Source organism: Diadema setosum, chromosome 20, assembly GCF_964275005.1.
Source record: "Diadema setosum chromosome 20, eeDiaSeto1, whole genome shotgun sequence".
NCBI classification, from domain to species: domain Eukaryota; kingdom Metazoa; phylum Echinodermata; class Echinoidea; order Diadematoida; family Diadematidae; genus Diadema; species Diadema setosum.
Window position 1 is genome coordinate 24756653 of NC_092704.1, and position 19318 is coordinate 24775970.

At 40.3% G+C, this 19318-nt stretch overlaps 1 protein-coding gene across 1 annotated transcript in view; it reads right to left on the minus strand.

The window, feature by feature from the left end:
* The window catches only part of LOC140243751 (NADH-ubiquinone oxidoreductase 75 kDa subunit, mitochondrial-like), a 36109-nt gene extending 16791 nt beyond the window's left edge, over positions 1-19318 (minus strand). The window contains exons 1-4 of the mRNA XM_072323416.1: positions 19244-19318; positions 3781-3947; positions 3078-3185; positions 824-982 (exon numbers count right to left, since the gene is read on the minus strand). Coding sequence (XP_072179517.1) covers positions 824-982; positions 3078-3185; positions 3781-3942 — 429 coding nt within the window. The 5' untranslated portion in view covers positions 3943-3947; positions 19244-19318. The remainder of the gene's footprint in view (positions 1-823; positions 983-3077; positions 3186-3780; positions 3948-19243) is intronic.

The window sequence follows — 19318 nt, forward strand, 5'->3', positions numbered from 1 at the left end:
ATCTATGTTTGATCACCTGTAGTCAATTTTACGTGATTTTAGTTTTCTTTTGAACTGTCTTGCTTTGCCTCCAGTTTCATAAGTCTGCTGCAGTTTTTTCATCAGTTGTCTTTGAAAATGTGTATGCACATGTACCCCACTACACTTGTACTTTTGCTTTCCCAAGTGTCTTTGGTCCTTTTGAATTTTCATGCTGCGTTAACATGATTACGTTTAGCCGCAAAGTTCGGGGTGCGCCTAAGGAATTCCACACATACGGTCATGTAATTTTTTTTTTTTTTTTTAAAGGGGATGGCTAGTAACTGATCAGTGGGAATCAGTGGGAATGCTGGAGGATGATTGTTCCAATCCTTGTGGGATTTATTTAAGAGTACATTATACGTATATCTATTGTTGTGTGAAAATTATTTGCTTCAGAATGGTCTCATATTCAAGTAATGTGCAGTTTAATGTTTCCAGGTTAGTGTGCCTGGTCAGTGACGGGGCATTAATTTGCACATTACTTGAATATGAGACCATTCTGAAGCAAATAAATTTCACACAACAGTAGATATATAATGTACTCTTAAATGAATCCCACAAGGATTGGAACAATCATCCCTCAGCATTCCCACTGATTCTCACTGATTGGTTACTAGCCATCCCCTTTAAATGTTGAAGTATTTTCCCTGTACCATTTCTATGTGTATGTTTTATGTACTGTTCTCACATTCCTCATATACGTTTTATCAGATGTGGAAATAAAATCAAATGCAATGTAATGAAATGAAATGAAATTTTAATAGCAAAGTTTCCTCAAAGATAAGTAATGAGGAGAGTGTACCTGAAGATCACATTCCCCTCCCTGGTCACAGATGGGGCAGTCCAGGGGGTGGTTGACCAGGAGAAACTCCATGACTCCTTCCCGCGCCTTCCTTGTCATCTCAGAATTGGTCTTGATTCGCCATCCCTTCATGACAGGCATTGCACATGCTGCAACAGGCTGCACATACACAGGAACAAATGAGAGGCACCTTTAACCAATCAATTATAACCAAACTGTGAGATTTAGAGTTTATGGCATCTTCACTCATCTCTAAGATTACTGGCAACTTCATTTTGCATGAAACCTGGAGAAGAGGCTAAGTACACACTTCATGATTATTATATCTCCTTTATTGTGTTTGTTCTGTCTTCACTTCTGAATTTATCAAGGAACAGCTGGATACTGACTTAACTGGTATTCAGGTAACCTCCCGCCTGTAAAGTGTCTATGTGCTTTTTTCTGCTTTTCACTACAAATTACATGAATTCACTTGCAGCAATAAACACCTTCTGTTTCTGAACATTTTTTTTTTTTTGCACTGTGTTTTTTTCTTTGCCAAGAAGATGGTTCTATATTCATACAGTGTATAACATGGGTGCATCTGAGCCGACAGAATGGAGTGTTTCTGATGTATAAAACTTTGCGCTATAGACCGATTCAAGCAACTGTTCATGGAAGTGCGCCCTCTTAAGGCGACGCCATAACTGGGGGCCAAACAGGCCGGGTCGGCAAGCGCCCTGCATGCGTGGCAAGGGTGCCGGCGGCAGCCAATTCTTTTACCACCCGGCGCCAGCCGGCCAGCTAGCTATCTCTGGCGCTGGCAGCGATCGACGCAACTGGCTTTGTGACAACTAGAGCCTACATTTTTTTTTTCGCTAGCTAATTAAAAATAAATAAAATTAAACAACTTTTACCGACTATGAGCGAATGGGTAGAGGACATACGGCTGTAGCCAAAACTTGAATTTCAAGGTAAATATCGGTACGATCCGTGAATGTTTGTGGACTCTATTTCTTTAGCGATGACTTGGGTACTCGCGTGTAAGCCCCGTATATTTACATTTGTGTAAGAGAATAAAAACCGCTGGGGAGAATTATTGCTAGGCACAGGCAGACATCTTGCTAATAAGCCTATACTGTTGACGAGTTAACTGATATAATTAAATACAAATAATGAATAAGAATCTTGAGCTAGATATGGGGCAATAAATTGCAAGCTATTAGTTAACTTAACCTTTTTAGGGCAGGCTTTTTTGCCTTTACTCGGGAGTGTCGGGCCAGCAGGGTAGAATCTGTCTAACGTTAGATCTTGTCTAGAAATCTAGGCAAGAGTCCAGACTAGATCTAGATCTAGATCTAGACCTATTGACTTCTAGAACCCTACATCCTATATCATTTTGTGTTGTCGATAACTTCAGGCAAGCCTAACTAAGTAAACCAGACGGAATATAAATCTAGGCGTTTCTAGGCCGTATATGCCTAAACTTAAGTTACGACTACGTCACCTGATGTCTACAACCAAAACGTCTACTGTTCTAGGTCGAAGTAACCTTGCATAACATCACGCTAACGCCTAATTAATATTATAATCTACAAAAGTGGTTTGCCACCATCCATGGTTTAGAATTTATAAGTATCACTTTATCAAAAGTCAAATTCAGAGTTCCGGGTCAAAATTGAATACTGAATAGGCCTATGGTCAACACATCAGTGCTGAACATTGAAGAAGTGAAAACAATATAAGAATTTAACGCATCTTGAAACATTTATTTAGCCGTAGTGTAGGCTGTAAAATGTTTGTCATAATAATAAAGTCTATCCAGGAAGTGTATTCTAACTTTGGCAAGTAGGACACCAAGGAAAAATAAAAAAAATAAACTAACTATGCGCGATGGGTACGCTAGGCTGCTGAGCTGCAAGTGCAACTCACTGGGTAGCTAGCTCGCTGGAAGCCCCCGTTGGCCCCCAGTTATGGCGACCGTTATAGCGCCGCTAGCGGCGGTAGGTGAATAGGTCCTCGAAATTGAATCGGTCTATAGCCTGATATTGCTTAGCAAAGATGATTATTACTAGCATGCACAATTACATGTATCACAACACATCATCACCTCTACGTTCCACACCAGATTGCATCATTGTGTTATCTTTTCTCCCAAAGAGATCGACTGAAAAGTATGGACGAAATACAGTACATAAACCTGTTTCAGGGATCAACTTCATGGTGTGCATCACAAACCTTATCTCATGCAACTGCTTGGTGAGCGTCAACTTACCTTGGCAGATTTCTCGACTTCCACCAGGCACATCCGGCAGTTTCCAGCCACAGATAGCCTCTCATGGTAACAGAACCTTGGAATCTCTACGCCTACTTCTGCACAAGCCTGTATTGGAAGATGGAGATTTGTGTCAAATTGTAATAGGGAAAAAGACAAACATGCAATTCATCAATGGGAGTGGAAAAGTTGCATTTTTTATTTGTGTCTAAATTTTGTCTATGATGATTATGTGTGATTTGGGAAGTGTGAAAACGCGACACGGGGAGTCAATGGGAAGCCAAAGAAGTGTGAGAAGAATGGATCCCGATCCTTTTCCGTACTTCCCTCCACTCACAGCCCGTGCGAAGCTTGTGGAATTATATCCGAGTTGTCTGCAGATGACCTTGGCAGATACAAGAGAAGTGCCAAGAACAAAACCAGAACTTATACATCCTCTGACGAAGGCTTTTGACACCGTCAGCCGTGAGGGCCTATTGGCTATCTGGAAATAGCTTTAGAACCCACAAAGGAAAAGTATTCACATACCCTTCCTTGACATTAATCCCATTACTGATGCTAATATAAAAATGGCATCAAAAGTGTCAGCTAACATTCTGCTTTTGGGAACATAAGAATGAAATTGTACAATGTATGACACATTAGATACACAAGAGATGAAATGGAGTGTAAGCCTCAATGAGAAGCCATGTTGTATACAAACCTGAAGAACTGTTGTTCCGGGCTCCACAAAGACGCTCTGATCATCAACAAACACTTCTATCTTCTCTGCCGCCGGAGACGTCGAGGAGATCAGGCGGGAACTCTGGGGCAGCAAAAGTTGCCGCGTTGCCGACCAGGCCTTCAGAGCTGGTGCTCGCAACATGATGGCTGAATTTTGGAAGAAAATACATGTAAGCAATGATTAGGACCTATATGCACTAATGCAGTTGGTTTCTTGTTTAATAAGCATTATTCTCTGAACTATTGATTAGCAACAAACAAACAATGTGTGTATGATGACTGATGATGCAAACTGGGGCAAAAGTTCCATAAAATGTACCTCTGATAAAATTGAAAAAGAAAAAAGAAAAAGAGAAGCAATATGTACAAACAGGCCCTAATATGATTAAATTTAGGTGGCTTCAGGATTAGGGTTAGGGTAGCAATGCTCTGTGTCCTACCAAGGGTAATGCAGACTTCAGCACTACGGTTTGCACTCCCACCGTTCACGAGCGATGACGTCATGTCTCGCTCAGCGCACTGCACGCACCATGCCGTTGATCCCTACCATAGCAGACGACAGCAAGCTAGTATCAGTTGATGATCGGCTTGCTATCGCTTTCAACTATGAAAGGTTTTCCCTCATTGGTCGGCTTGCTCTCCCACAACGCCTTCCGAAAATGACATCATCACTTTCTTCCATTCATAAGCTTTACGTTGATACCAAGTACACCTCCGATTTTCCGTATAATTTCGCCCTTTATTATGGAATTTTCCGACAATCTGTGCCAGGAATATGTCATCAAAGGAGTAGTTTTGGTCATTCATGCAATTTTTTTTTCATCCTCATGGTATTTTTTGATGGATTCTAGAGCGATTTATCTGTGTTTTGATACTACTTTTACCGTGTGTGAGTATGTGCAATGTATGTGCGAAGACGTTTGAAGTGCATAGATCAATGTTGATAATGTTAGATTTCCGTAGCGAGCGACCTATCCGATACCAGCGGAGCGCTGCGAGGCTGTTTGGGTACATACAAACGGGTTACGAGAGCGGGATAGCGTGCAGTGACTACACGCGCTGTGCATGCTAGCGATGCAGCAAGCGAGACACAGTGCTCACAATACACATGGCCAATGCAGTCGCGGCTCAGCCAATCAGCAATGAGGTAAGACCTGGCAAGCGCATTGCGGAGCGGAGAGAGCCTGAGAGAGAAGAGGCCTAGATATTTTTAGCTCTCTCATTGCTGCGATCACACAGCCGATTCGATATTCTGTACGCTATTGGGAGTTGAGTGGTGGAGCGGCAGTCATTCTCAGTGAGTTTGGGGCGACATGAATTATGCATATCGGGGATCTGCGCTTGCGCTGTGTTGACTGAGGCGCTGCTTAAACTGTGTACATGGCCTATGGCAGCCAAACCGTAGTGTTCACAGTACTCCTGGGCCCCATTTCATAAAAGATCTTAGGAGAGCAATTCTTGCTGGCAACGTCCAATAGCAACAGCCAATCAGGAAGCTGGATTCTCCTCGTTTCCGTGACATTTGCCATTCCAGCAAGAGTTACCATTGTATCAACTTTTTATGACATGGGGCCCTAAAGTTATAAACTGTGACTAGCCCGAACGCTTCGCATTGGGGCTGCATAAAATAGGATTTGGGGTCTTGTACGGGACAGTATCGTCCCTAAATTCCGATTTAAATATCAAAAATTGCTCTAATTTGAATATATACAGATGTAGAGTCTATTCCAATTATTGGCAACAGGTGTCATGGAACATTTGCTTCAACCAATAAACTTAGTTCTTTTCTGTCCAAATGGATGATTTTAAATGATTCGGTCAAGAGGAATCTGTGAGAACGGCAACTGCTCGCAAGACAGATTAGAACAGAAGCCTGTGTGTGCATGCGCTCGTTGGTACATGTACATTGTAGCAGTGTGGCCTCTTGACAAGGCACTCTCATTGCGCGACATCGTGTGGTACTCGGTCACTCTGTGCTGGGCGCGTTTCACTTGAACCCTTTGAACCCACACTACACAGTGAAAGAGCATGTCCAAAGGCTAAAAACGTGTCTGTTTCTGTTCCTGTTTCTGTTCTGGTTCCGTCGGTATACTCAGAATTAACTGTACTCCACCAACATTCTAACTAGTATGGTTGTTTATGTGCAGGGCAGTGTTTCACATTTGAAGTCTCTGTTTGAAGACTGTATTGGATGTAGACGTGACTGTTTCCTTGTCAAGTAGGTTCAAGTCCACTGCTGTCCTGTGGAAGAATGAGTAAAATTTACTTGTGTACATCTTTCTTGGTCAGTGTTCTTTGGATTCTTCTGCTGTTCCCTCTGGTTGTTCTTCCCCCTCTGACCTCTGTCATTAACTCTCCTCTCTAATTCATTGCATCTAAGTCATTGCAACTTCTTATGAATATTCATTTTTCCAATGCACAATTTGACCGAAATATCGGTCTGTATCTGTCCGTCGGGGAATGTTCCGCGGAGACTACGTCTGGCTTCACGGATCCCCTCCGTATACAGACCGAAGTCAATGATGCCAGCTATTGTGTGGATCAGGTGCCAGTGGTCGCGCACAGATGAAATGTCACGATAAACCCAATTTCATACAGCTCTGATCAGCTCATACAGATCGCAAAAACCTGCATCCATATCGCAGCATCAGACGTTCCGCTAGGTAGCCATTTTCAGTTTTCGCCTGAAACTGATCACCGCTGATCTCGTATGTAAGACGTGCTCTGATTGGCCAACTGCGCATCCCCCATCAGCTGATCGATATGAATATGTAAAATATGTAAATGAGCAACTCTGATTGCGCAATGGATGATCGAGACCTCGTGTCCCAGGTCCTGAAAACTGTCACAGGAGAGTTGAGACGTCGTGTCAATGTAGTCATTCCCGCAGACACCTACTACCACAGTATGGCAAACCACCATCTGCCACATCGCGACAACTTTCATAGATTCTACGACTACAGATCAGGGCTGAGGCGGATTGGACATGAACAGAAATGGCATGTTCAAATTGCACAAATACCGTAGGGAAGAGATACAAATTATCTGCTAAAATCAATCACAACAGTTTCAATTCTATAGATGCCCTTAATTCTGTGGGCATAGTTGTCAGCCCAGACAAAGTAGGAGAAACGTTATGCGTCTCATGCAGATCTATGCTTTCAAGTTTATCAAGATCCAGTGAAACAGACGTTCAAACTACACGAAAAATAAAAGAATCAGCGTGTGCAGAAGTATACCTGGGGCGCAAATTCAAGAGATTGCGAACGCCAAATTTGAAGCAACCTGCAAAACGTTGGAAAACAATATGTACACCTGTCAAGACGCGACGAATCTCGCCTCAAAAGAGTAAGGCGATAACAAGTACGGTAAGTATTCTACTGACATTGACTACCTGTACGTGTACGTGTAAATGTCGGCATCAGATAATAAAGAAAAGATGAGAAAACTATTCATATTAAATTAGAAACATTGTATGTCATTCATCAATGATATGAAATCACAATTGGTCAGTATCATTTGACGATGTTGAATGAATTAAAGATCAGTCAGTTCTTGTATAGGGGACATGCTCCGCGGAGACTGCGTCTGGCTTCATGGAATGCGCTAACGGAGGACTGAGCCGTAAAAATAAGATAAATAGATAAATAAACGAAATAAAATAAACAAATAAAAAAAACTCCTCCGGACAGTTTTTTTTTCCTGTCTATTGATAATGCAGAATACATTTGATTTACAGTCAACCTTGAACCTATCCTAAGGTTCAATAAATGCATATTTTCGCATCATGATTGTAATATGAAAGTAAATTGATCCTAACAAATTGCCCTTTTTAATATTCTAACATAATAATATTTGTATTCATGTAATTAATCACTGGGTTATTTACTAAATTTTCATATGTATTAAGTATATCCAAGACTTAGGTAATGCAGTATTAGTTTTGTGTCTAATTCAATTCTTCTCAAAATGTAGTCCAAAGGATTTCTTCAAACAGCAGCCGCTCATCTATTAAAGGGTAACTACAAACGGGCTATCGCAATCATGTGTCGGAGAAGTATCTCTTTCACCACGCATATGGTTACAGCCATATCAAAGAAAGTAAAGAAAGAGGCAATACGTTTGGACAAGAAAGGGACATTCAAGCCAGGATCATCAGGAGCAACCAAGCTTGACAGCTACAAGCAACTGAACTGGAAAAGTGTTCTAAAAGACATCAGACAAACATGTCCAATACTCATGCGTCTCTTGCAATCATCGCTCCCGTACGGAAGACTGCAGACACATCTGCAACACATACGGATGATTAATGTCATATCAGTGCTCATGTTCCTTAGAAATCCATCTCAAAACAAGGTCCTCCAGGAACTAACTGGCATGATACTGTGGTTTGCCGGATGCAGACGTGAGGTGGGTTGTATAATTTGAAGAGTGAAAAGGACAATATTGATTTTTCAGCCACTTTGGTGTTGAGAATATGAGAACTACAATTACTATACTCTAACAAGCATGTGTGCACGTACTACAGATAGGTGGATTAGCTTCAGATTTTACATGCTAAAACGTGCTGTATATACGACACGCGATGATTTGAATATTTGTAAAATTCAGCAGAGAGATGATGATGATGATGATGATGATGAGGAGGAGGAGAGATGGGGAAGGGGGTTAGAGCTATTTATGAACAGGAATGTTCGACATTCCGAAGGATGTGATTCTGAAAGTGAAATGTGTTTTATAAAGACGGAATAAAGATTGGTACAGGGAACAGACTTATGGCGCTTGATTCGCCGAGTTACGCTGAATATATCGAACGTAAGATCAATCACAGCTCTTTAATACGAGACAGGTCCAATGTTCATTATTCTGGAGGTTCATAAATTCGAAAATTTAACAGGGTTCGTTAATCCGGAAAGGCGTCGCGTATTAAGGATTCCTGGGAAAACGAACCTTATTCAATTAATTTCGGATTAGGCCAAGTAAAAAAAGAAAGCAGTTTCTCGTCCTCGCGCGCATCGATTTTGGCCGCCGCATTGATTTTTTTTACTATTTACTATTTTCAAAATGGCGCTGAAAATACCAAGAAATTCATAATTCTCGTCCCAGCCCGCTCCCTGCCCGCATCGATTTTCAGTTGCCGAATCGACTTTTTCGATATATACTATTTTTTCGGCCGCCGAAAAAAGAAATTGACAATAATATTCACCTGCCAATGGTGATGTCTCATTTCTAATTACGCCTTGCGTCCTCTACTTAGCTGTAGTACAGCTGTAGCTTCTGTAGTGCATAATAGTTAACGCATGCATTTCACACTGCTCCACAAAGCAGTCGAACTGTAGTTGGATGGGCGGGCCTGGGCTGTGATGTACAGCGCACTCGGTACGTCGTGAACGCGATAGCGGCAACATTTTTGCGAACAATCGCTGATATTCCACGCGTATTTCGCGCATTGTTCGTATTTTTCCCCGTTTCTCATATTTTAAGCGGATGAATTGTACTGTATAAATGCTTGTGAGGATTGTATGGAGTTTGTATACATTTTCCTGTCATTGTGACTATGTGCATGTGCGTGCAGTGTCGGAAGGTACGGTAATGCAGTGGCCGTGCCGCACCGTTTATTGGCAAAGTGTGCGTGTCTGTAGCTGTGTAGAGGCCCGTACACTCTGCTCTGTAACGTTGCATCTGATGGCGATGTATTGTTATATTTTGAAGATAAAATGAATGCGCTTTTCCAGCAAATGTAGAATTATTAAATGGGTGTATCTACAAAATAAATAACTTTTCCACGGATTCTGGTTTGTCTCGTATTTCTGCGGGATACTTTTCTTTACGATGTAAATTCACGGACACGGCCGTGAGTCGTATCATCTGTAGTGTGGTATACAATCATTCATCATCCAAATGATGAGTGATTATCAAATGTCTTTTTAGAACATGAAGAAACATCTTTAAATGTTTAATGCTATAATGCCATATCAGTATCATTTTAACATCCATCTGCAATTGTACAAGCCAGTTTCCAGTTGAATGTGCTACAATTGTACTGTGAAGAAATGCAGATACATACCAGCTGTGTGGACACAAACAGTCACAAACACCAATGATAGATAAAGCAGTGTTTTGAATATCATGGAATTTATTTCAGTCGTACATTTGTTGAAAGATATGTTTTATACCTGTTTCAATTAATAGCACAATACATCAGAATTGCACGTACACTGGTATCAGAAATGCCATTACAACACTAAATACCAGTTTTAAGATGGTCATTTTCCCTTGACATCTGTAGTGGAAAGAAAAAGCAAATGTATTTCTGCATGCATGAAGTTTCAATTCAAGTATGGTACATATATATACTGTATTTGTTTGAAAATGCACAGAGTGCAGGCAAGACATACACTTGGGACCTGGTCTCTCATAACACAGCTACCAGAGTGATATTTCATTTCATAAATTGGATATAGAAAATAGTAAAGCCCTCTCTCGTTACCTTCCTCAGAATTACCGGACGAGAAACACATATTACTTTCGTTTTGACAATCCTCGAAAAAATAGTAAGATATCAAATAGTAAAGGACCTCCCTCATCGCCTTGTTTAAAAAAACCTGGACGAGAAACTACTTTCTTTTTTTACTTGGCCTTAAGCAACCTTATATTAACTTTGATTTTGTTTTTCGGATAAATTATCAGACTTGGGAATAACGAGCCACAAACTTTGTGAACAATGCGACAGGTACACACACCATCTCAATAGGTGTTGATAGGCGGATTATACGAAGATAAGTTTATTATAGCTTGAACTTTGAGACTTACTCCGACTGCCACTGACGGTTAAAGGGCGTTTCCTGAATTTCATTCAGTGCCAAAGCAAGAATTAGACGCAATCGAGAAGGGTGAGGTACCTCACCCAATTTTTCATAGAGACAGTGGTTAAGAATATCCACACAGCGTCAATGGCAAAATATAAAAAGAGTCCTCCAGACAAACGGATCTTTCTGTCTAATGCACAATGTGCCACGCAAAGCTGGTTTCAAAAAAATAAAGGAAGGGGGATGGGCCTGGGGTGTGAAAATTTACTCATAGAAAAATGTCTTTTCAAGACCATGGGATCAGTCTGGAAATGAGTATCAAGTGCACAACGCCAGGATTGCCCAGTAAAGTTAGCTCGACAACCACATGTAGTAGGCCCTAAACTAAATTTTAAATTTACACAGGACAGACAGCTTGAGCAATCTACACTGGCACTGCACTGCAGCTAAAATTATCCAATTCATATAATTTAAATTGTAAAGGTAAAATAGACTTCTACACTTTAATTGGCCCCTTTAATTCTGACTCAAGTCACTGTGTTGAGAGCTGGGTGCATTTACGGATTTAGAGCTCTAACCCGTTATGGCGTTAAAGTCTATCATAGTCTATGACCAATATGATTACTGTGCGCAGTGTAACCGGCAGGGTTCGGTTCGTCCACGTGCAAATGGTATGAACGTTCACACAGGGGGTCGGGCTAACTCGGCCCACGGGACATCTCGTCCCACCCGTCGAGGGTGGGCCGAGTTGTCCCACTCGTTGGTATCGATAGTGATCGTGAGCGCTCGTCTGTCTTTGAGTTTATTTCGTCTTTATGACGTCTTTTCTAACCGTAATTTTCATGGAATTGTGCTCAGTGGTTTCTGTAAAGAATATTTGCCAACTTTTGGGGGATACAACGACGTAAAAATGAAATTTCAGACGTTTTTATCGCGGTTCGCGATCCCCATAGGTTCACGTTCATTTCGCGCGGTGGGCTAACTCGGCCCAGCTAAGTTTTAGCTGTTGTTTTGTCAGTAAATCTCCGTAAAAATATCAATTTTATCATGTATGAAGGTGTATTCAGGGTTCCTTCAACTAATTTCATCTTCGAGGGAATTTAATTTTGCACATGTTTGGTGAAATGTTGGATATTTGTTCGCATGATTTCATCTTTGCCGTATCCGCACCGCACCGGGCTCGCCACCAGCAGCTCGCTCACGCATCACTGTGGCAGAGCTGAGCAGCGCCATGCCCGTGCCCATTCTCGGCGAGGCACGGGGCGGCGCGGGGCACCCGCGCGAACGGCACAGAGGGAGCAGCCAGCCACTCCGTACCCGTATCCCCAGTAGAGAAGAAATCAAATTATGTAGCAGATCATTCGATGTGAACTACATGAAGGTCATTATATGCATTTGATTTTAACTGTTAAATGTTTTGTTGTTGCTGTTGTTGTTGCTGATTTTATGTATAGATCTGCGTTCTACTCAAAAGTTATTTCTGTCCAATTTATGTTACCTTTTTTCTTAATAAAAACAAACAAGCAAAAGTCAAGGGGTGAGTCTGTTTATGGGCATTACCGTGGAAATTAATAAATTGTTTGATATCCAGTGGTTAGTTATTTGACCTGTAGATATGGATGGTTTGGTTGAATGGTTGATATCATGAAACCGGTAATGAAATGTAGTGCTAGCTAGATTGGCCTTGTTTATGATTGTAGGGCCTACCTTTTGTGTGTACTTTCAAAAATAAAAAGGAATTGTTTTTGTTTTGATGACATTGCCATTTTTGCCATGGGTTATACCCTAATTCAAGAGAAAAATCCTCTGCCACCTGTACCTGCACGATAATGGCCAACCGTCAAGTTCTTTTTCTTTTTTTGTAATTTCCTTTTTATATGTACTGTATATACAGTGTAAATCTCTCTCTCTCCCTCTACTGTATCTATGTTATGTATACTGTGATGATCTATTGAACCAAACTTGGACTTTGACATATCTTAATCTTTTCCATGCCTTATCCCTATTATATGTGTTAATCTTTTACATTTTTATTTATTTGTACAAAACAAGGCTGATTATAAAATTCTCAAATCCTTGCTTGTCCTGCACTCATACTGTTGAATTCATGCACATTTTTTTTTTTTTTTTTTTTAAACAAGCAGCAAAGATGAATAGCTTCTCAAATGGTCTTCCTTCTCAAGCACGGTACTCAAAGTGTTACATAATTTGCAGTCATGCAGGGTCACAAAAGAAACATTACAACATGCACTGGTAGGCATCCGTAAGGTCACGCATATAAGCTCTCATCTTCCTTCACAAAAGAATCTGTTGTTTTGTGGCCATTGCATCCTTTCGACTGTTGCCCTGCCTGCCCTTGATTACAATGTACCAGTACTGCTCTTTCCAAGACTGCAAGATCACAGCAAATGTTGAATAATATTAATGTGAGCATGTAAAGTATGTTTTGTTTTGTTTTGTCATTTTAACATCTATTACTTTATTATTTCCTCTCTATTTTTTTTTTTCTTGAATAACAGAACATTCTCATTTGACTTGAAATAATACTTTCATTTTTAATTATCACATTACCAAGTATCATCTGTGTACAAAGCTTTCTTTCCACAACTGAATTGTAAAGTTCTGCATTTTTTTATGATTCTTCGTCTGGCTCTATAGATCGCCTACTGACAATATTTCCGCTTCCTTTCCCGTCTCTCTTTCACTCTTCCATCAACCCATTCTTTTCTTATGCGTGATCAATGTGTTTGTCAAGTGTCAAATGAGATTTGATTTAAAACACTGCATACTTCATGTGAATTGCACACCAGTATTTTTTTTTCCAAATTCATATCTACATAGAACAACTAGTGTGTGCATATCTACACTGATGTTCAATGTAGACAAATTTGATATCTTTAATAAAAAAAAGAAAGTCTCAAGTAGCGCTGTACTATGGATTAAAAAACATATGTGACAAAAACATTATTTTTTTTTTAGAGTCATCACACTTCATCATCAGTGAATAGTGTGCATTTATAAAATGTGAATTCAATTCCACCACATTTTATAGTGTGTTATAACGGTAATACAACATTTGTTCCTGTGACCTTGTAACAATTGCTCTGGTGTATCATTTTCTCCAAGGACTTGGGATCAAGGTTAGGATTGTGATAGGAGTAGGGTTAGACTTAGAGTAATGCTCCTTCGTAGAATTATTGTTTGGTTTAGCATGCAGAATTTCAAGTGAACAATTGTTGCAGGAGCAAATGTCATGGAACCATTACGACACTGACTTCAGTCCTACTTCAGTTAAGAGGTCTACTTCAGTCGATAGTTTGCTTTCTTCTAGATTTTCACCTCTTGACCTACCTGTAAAACATACATGTAGTTTACCAGATAGTTGCCAATTGATGAACTCTGCCCCAGGTGAGGTGCATAGCAGGAAATGAGATTATTGTACATATGTCAATCCAGATACACTTCATGAAATCTTGCATTATTGTAACACTCATTTCGGTGTCCAACATTATGCTCAGTCACTCCGCAAAACCAGACAATGTCCTCTCAAAACTGAATATTCACTATAGCTGTAGGGGCTGAAGAAAGCAGATCTGTTCTCGGTCAGTTCCTGTGGTACACTCTTTCTTAATTCTACCCACTTACTTTTTCCAGGGTAGTTAATTTACATATTAAAATCATAAGATAGACAAATCAACCAAAAACGAAAGGAGGAAAGTAGTTTCACCCGAGGACCGAAGGAACCGATGGAAAATAAAGGTAGGGCCTACAGGTGATCACAAGGTGAAGTTGAACATGAATGGAAACAGATCAAAAGAGTTTGAGGACGTAGGTGTGGAGGTGAGTGGAGAGAATTAGGTTGTGTGGAAAACTAAATGTGGATAATTCATTAGGGGTATGTCTGAAAAGTAAACTACAAATATGGAAAGCTACACAAAACAACAACAACAAACCAAAGCTACACAAAAAAAAAATAGTTTCTGGTCACATTAATGCTCTGACATAATTGTTAGGTGTTTTGTTGATCTTTTTTGTATTTATTGGTTTTCCACTGATTGCAATACAGTATAAGACAAATAACCATAAATCAAAATGATTACAAATAGTCAAAATAAGAATTACAGTAAAGATTAAAAAAAAAAGAGCAGCTTACAAGATTGAGGCATGGCCATGGAGACTTTGCAAAACATATAAGGGACTGAAAGGATATCCAAAGCACACCAGAGACAGCCCCACAAACCAACAGGAACTTACTCCATAGCTACACAGTGTAGAAGCCAGATCCCATTTATTATGAAGTTGGAGGTACCGGGTACACATCAGTGTTTTGTTGATTTTTGCTCTATGAATTTGCACATGGATAGCTATGTAAACATTAGTCCTGCATGCTTCAAGTCATAAACATAATTTACATAAACTTAACATATCTAAATTAACTACTAGGACCAATATCCAACATGTCAGAAGGATGCATATCACCTTCCATGTACCCGAAACAATTTACGCAAAAAACAATAAAACAAAACAAAACAAAAAATCCATTGTGTATTATGTTCACCATGGGCCTAGTTATTGGAATGAACTTCCCAATATGCTGCACCGCACCACCTTCTTTCAGACATACTCTTACAGTCTTAGGCTGCGTTCACATAGGAGTATACTATTCGGGTATACGGTGTTCGTTTTCGAGGGCACACAAATATAGCTTGAATCGAACGACAGGATTTCCCAACACCGGTTCACATAGGAGGGCACTGTTCGAAAATGCCGAATAGCATAGAATAGTATAGTGGGAATCGTGCTTGTTCGATTTTCGAACAGCGTATACCATTATGAAATGATGACGATTTTGGTCTCAATTTGCCCTTTAGCAAAAATAAGCATGTAGACTGACATTCTGATGCAGTTTAGAAATTTTTAATAAGATTGCTGGGATGGTTGTGTACGAGGAAGAAATCCGGATGGTGCAGGTGATGGTGTACTGGGTCGACTTGACGGCGCATAGCGCATAGCGAATAGCGAATAGCGTATACCGAATACTTCTATGTGAACGCAGCCTAAGGCTGCGTTCACATAGAAGTATTCGGTATTCGCTATTCGCTATTCGGGCACCGAGTACACCATCACCCGCACCGTCAACTCACCATCCCATGCAGTGAGGATTTCTTCCTCCTACATCCCAGCAAATCTTATTAACAATTTCTAAACTGCATCAGAATGTCAGTCTACATGCTTATTTTTGCTAAAGGGCAAATCCAGACCAAAAGTGTCATTATTTCATAAACAAGAGACGGTATACGCTGCAAGAAAATTGAACAAGCTCGATTCCCACTTTGCTATACTTTTCGCAGCTATTCGGTACTTTCGAATAGTGCCCTCCTATGTGAACCGGTGTGAGGAAATCCTATCGTTCGATTCAAGCTATTCGCGTGCCCTCGAAAAACGAGCCCGAATACCCGAATAGTATACTTCTATGTGAACGCAGCCTTAAAGCAACAACTTATTAGCAGCTACGGCACGCAAGTGCATGCCGGGTACCTGGTAGTAAACTTGTTGCTTTTTTTCCTTGTCTATTCTTCTACTCCGGAGGGATCCTAACCAGGAATGCAGGTATTGATCAGCCTGCCTGTTACATTCCACAAGTCCTTCATTATTGTACCCGATTTCAGAATTCTTGTACGTGGCAGCTTGCCGGTTACCATGGTCACACAGTCTGGTTCTCAAAGGAGCCCTATTGGAATGTGACTCCTGATGAGCTTATTCTCCATGTATAAGTTGCAGCTGAACAAACTTGCTGGTATGTATAGGCCCCATCATATTTCTAGTACCATAGCCCAATTCTAAACTCACCTTGGACTTCATGCTGAGACAGACTACTGTACATTTTTATTTTGTCTGTACTATTTTTATGAGAAATATGAAAATACATGTAAATTGAAATTGAAATTGAGAGTAACAGGAATGGAAGAGACCAACTACAATGTAAAAACCCAACTCACTATGACTACAAATGAAAATAAACTGGACGAAGGTGTCAACAAGCTGAGGTGAGAACTTATTTCTTCTTTTTCTATGTCACTGTCGAACATCCCAATGTAGTGGCCGACTGGACAAGGGAAGTTAAGTTAGGACTACCGAACTTAATATGGAATGTTAAACAAAAGAGTAGGTGTGGTGTGAAAGGGATGAACACATGAATGGGAAAGGAATGAGGGCGATAAAAAGAAACAGCATACAGGTCAATGAGAATGTGTGTCAACCTATGAACCTATACAATTACAAACTGAACAAAATATAATGATCTGAGATTGAAAAGAATGAAATAGCCAAGAAGCTCAACAAATTCAAGTTTGCTGTCTTACCGTGGGCCTACATAATAGCAGGCCATCATAATACAATTTCAGGCGCAGGTAAGAAAAAATGTGAAATATTAGCAAATGTTAAGCTTTGTCAAAAGTTATAGGTGTTACAAAAACAAAACAAAAAATCCCACTTTTGATCTTAATACAATGTAGTTCCAAAACTAGTACTACATTACAATCTCAGAGCTTACCTGGTCATATTTTCCCCTACCAGGCCCTACTACTACTTGCAGTATCCATCCTGCACAAGTCTGCATGCAATTCAATACCACAGAGTTTACTGGTCTATCCTGCCAGAGAAGTAATACCTGGTACTTGGGCGTAAAAGAAAGAAAGAACATACATATACTAATGTAAAATTAATTTCAGGGCCAATAGTATTCATTGTTAGTAGCAAGGTGCAGTCTATATGACAATTCAATGATAAAGTGATAAGTTAGGTTGCTACATAGATGTACTTTGATCACAATGTAATTTACTATTGCTTTATCTGCTGCTTTCGTTACAAGGTTATATATTCCATTCATTTCAGCTGGTATAACAGTATTTCTTCAAATTCATGAAATTCTTCCGTCGAGATGTTTTTTAATGCAAGTGATTGACAAATTGCCCTACATCGATGTAATAATTATCTCTATAAATCATCATATTTACATAAACATTTATATCGATGTACGTGTAGGGCAATTTTTCAATCATTAGCAGTAACAACAGTATTTCTGTTTTTATAGTACATTGAATAAATATCACTTTGAAAACAGACTTCACCATAGTACTAGTAAATCATTTCAGACACAAAAAAGTGACATTTTCACATATTAAAACTCGTATTATTTCACAAATGTTACATATTCGTAAATTAAGGAGCAGTGTCCCAACATAGCGAATAGTGTCATCCGAGTCACGTGATAATTGCCAATAATACAGCATGCATCCAAATCGTTATTTTATGTGTGTGTGTGTTTTTTTTTTTTTTTTTTTAATTCAGTATCATTAATAATAATAATAACGCTGATGCTGGGGGATAGACAGAAAAACAGCAAAATGACAACTGCAAACTGCATGAGGTTGGAATACATATTATTGAGTCATCCTGGAAAAAAAATATCAGAAAAAATAAAAGACCAAAAAAAAAAAAAAAATCAGAAAAAAAAAAGAGTCAAGTAACCCCCTATATGCCCAGCCTTTAGCAGAAACCCTTGCCCTTTCACCTTGGCATTGGCTGGCGGTATAGCACACCAGCTCAGCCCAATTCACGCGACGTTGCAGCAAAACACAGTTGAGTTGAAACAAGTTGCTCCCTCTCTAGCTCTCAGCTCAAAGTTCAAGACAATGGATAGGAAAATGCCAACTGACTACTGCATAGAATTTAGTACTCACGCGAGAAAATTGGGAAGTGCAGCAAATGACGCCTTTTCCTCCAATTTCAACCACCGCCCGTATCCGTAGCGACGTTTACGGAGTGGCTGGCTGCTCCCTCTGTGCAGTTCGCGCGGGTGCCCCGCGCCGCCCCGTGCCTCGCCGAGAGTGGGCATGGGCATGGCGCTGCTCAGCTCTGCCACAGTGATGCGTGAGCGAGCTGCTGGTGGCGAGACCGGTGCGGTGCGGATACGGCAAAGATGAAATCATGCGAACAAAATATCCAACATTTCACCAAACATGTGCAATATTAAATTCCCTCGAAGATGAAATTAGTTGATGGAACCCTGAATACACCTTCATACATGATAAAATTGATATTTTTACAGAGATTTACTGACAAAACAACAGCTAAAACTTAGCTGGGCCGAGTTAGCCCACCGCGCGAAATGAACGTGAACCTATGGGGATCGCGAACCGCGATAAAAACGTCTGAAATTTCATTTTTACGTCGTTGTATCCCCCAAAAGTTGGGAAATATTCTTTACAGAAACCACTGAGCACAATTCCATAAAAGTTACGGTTAAAAAAGACGTCACAAAGACAAAATAACCTCAAACACAGACAAGCGCTCACGATCACTATCGATACCAACGGGTGGGACAACTCGGCCCACCCTCGACGGGTGGGACGAGTTGTCCCGTGGGCCGAGTTAGCCCGGATCCTCACACAGACAGTGCAGTGAAGGATGCGAACATCAACAGCATCACTGCATGTAATAATTCTCTTTTTAAATCTGTATTTAGCCTCTCAAAGCCACAATTTTTATCCCTCAACTACGAGACAAATCTGCAAAACTAATATGAGCATTTCAACAGTCCGAGAGAATACAGTTTTTTAGTGTAAACATTACCTTTTGGCGTTGGCTTCGCCTTCAGGACACTTCTTCTGGCTTCTCCAGTTCAGCGTTACATGCGTCGCGTATTAT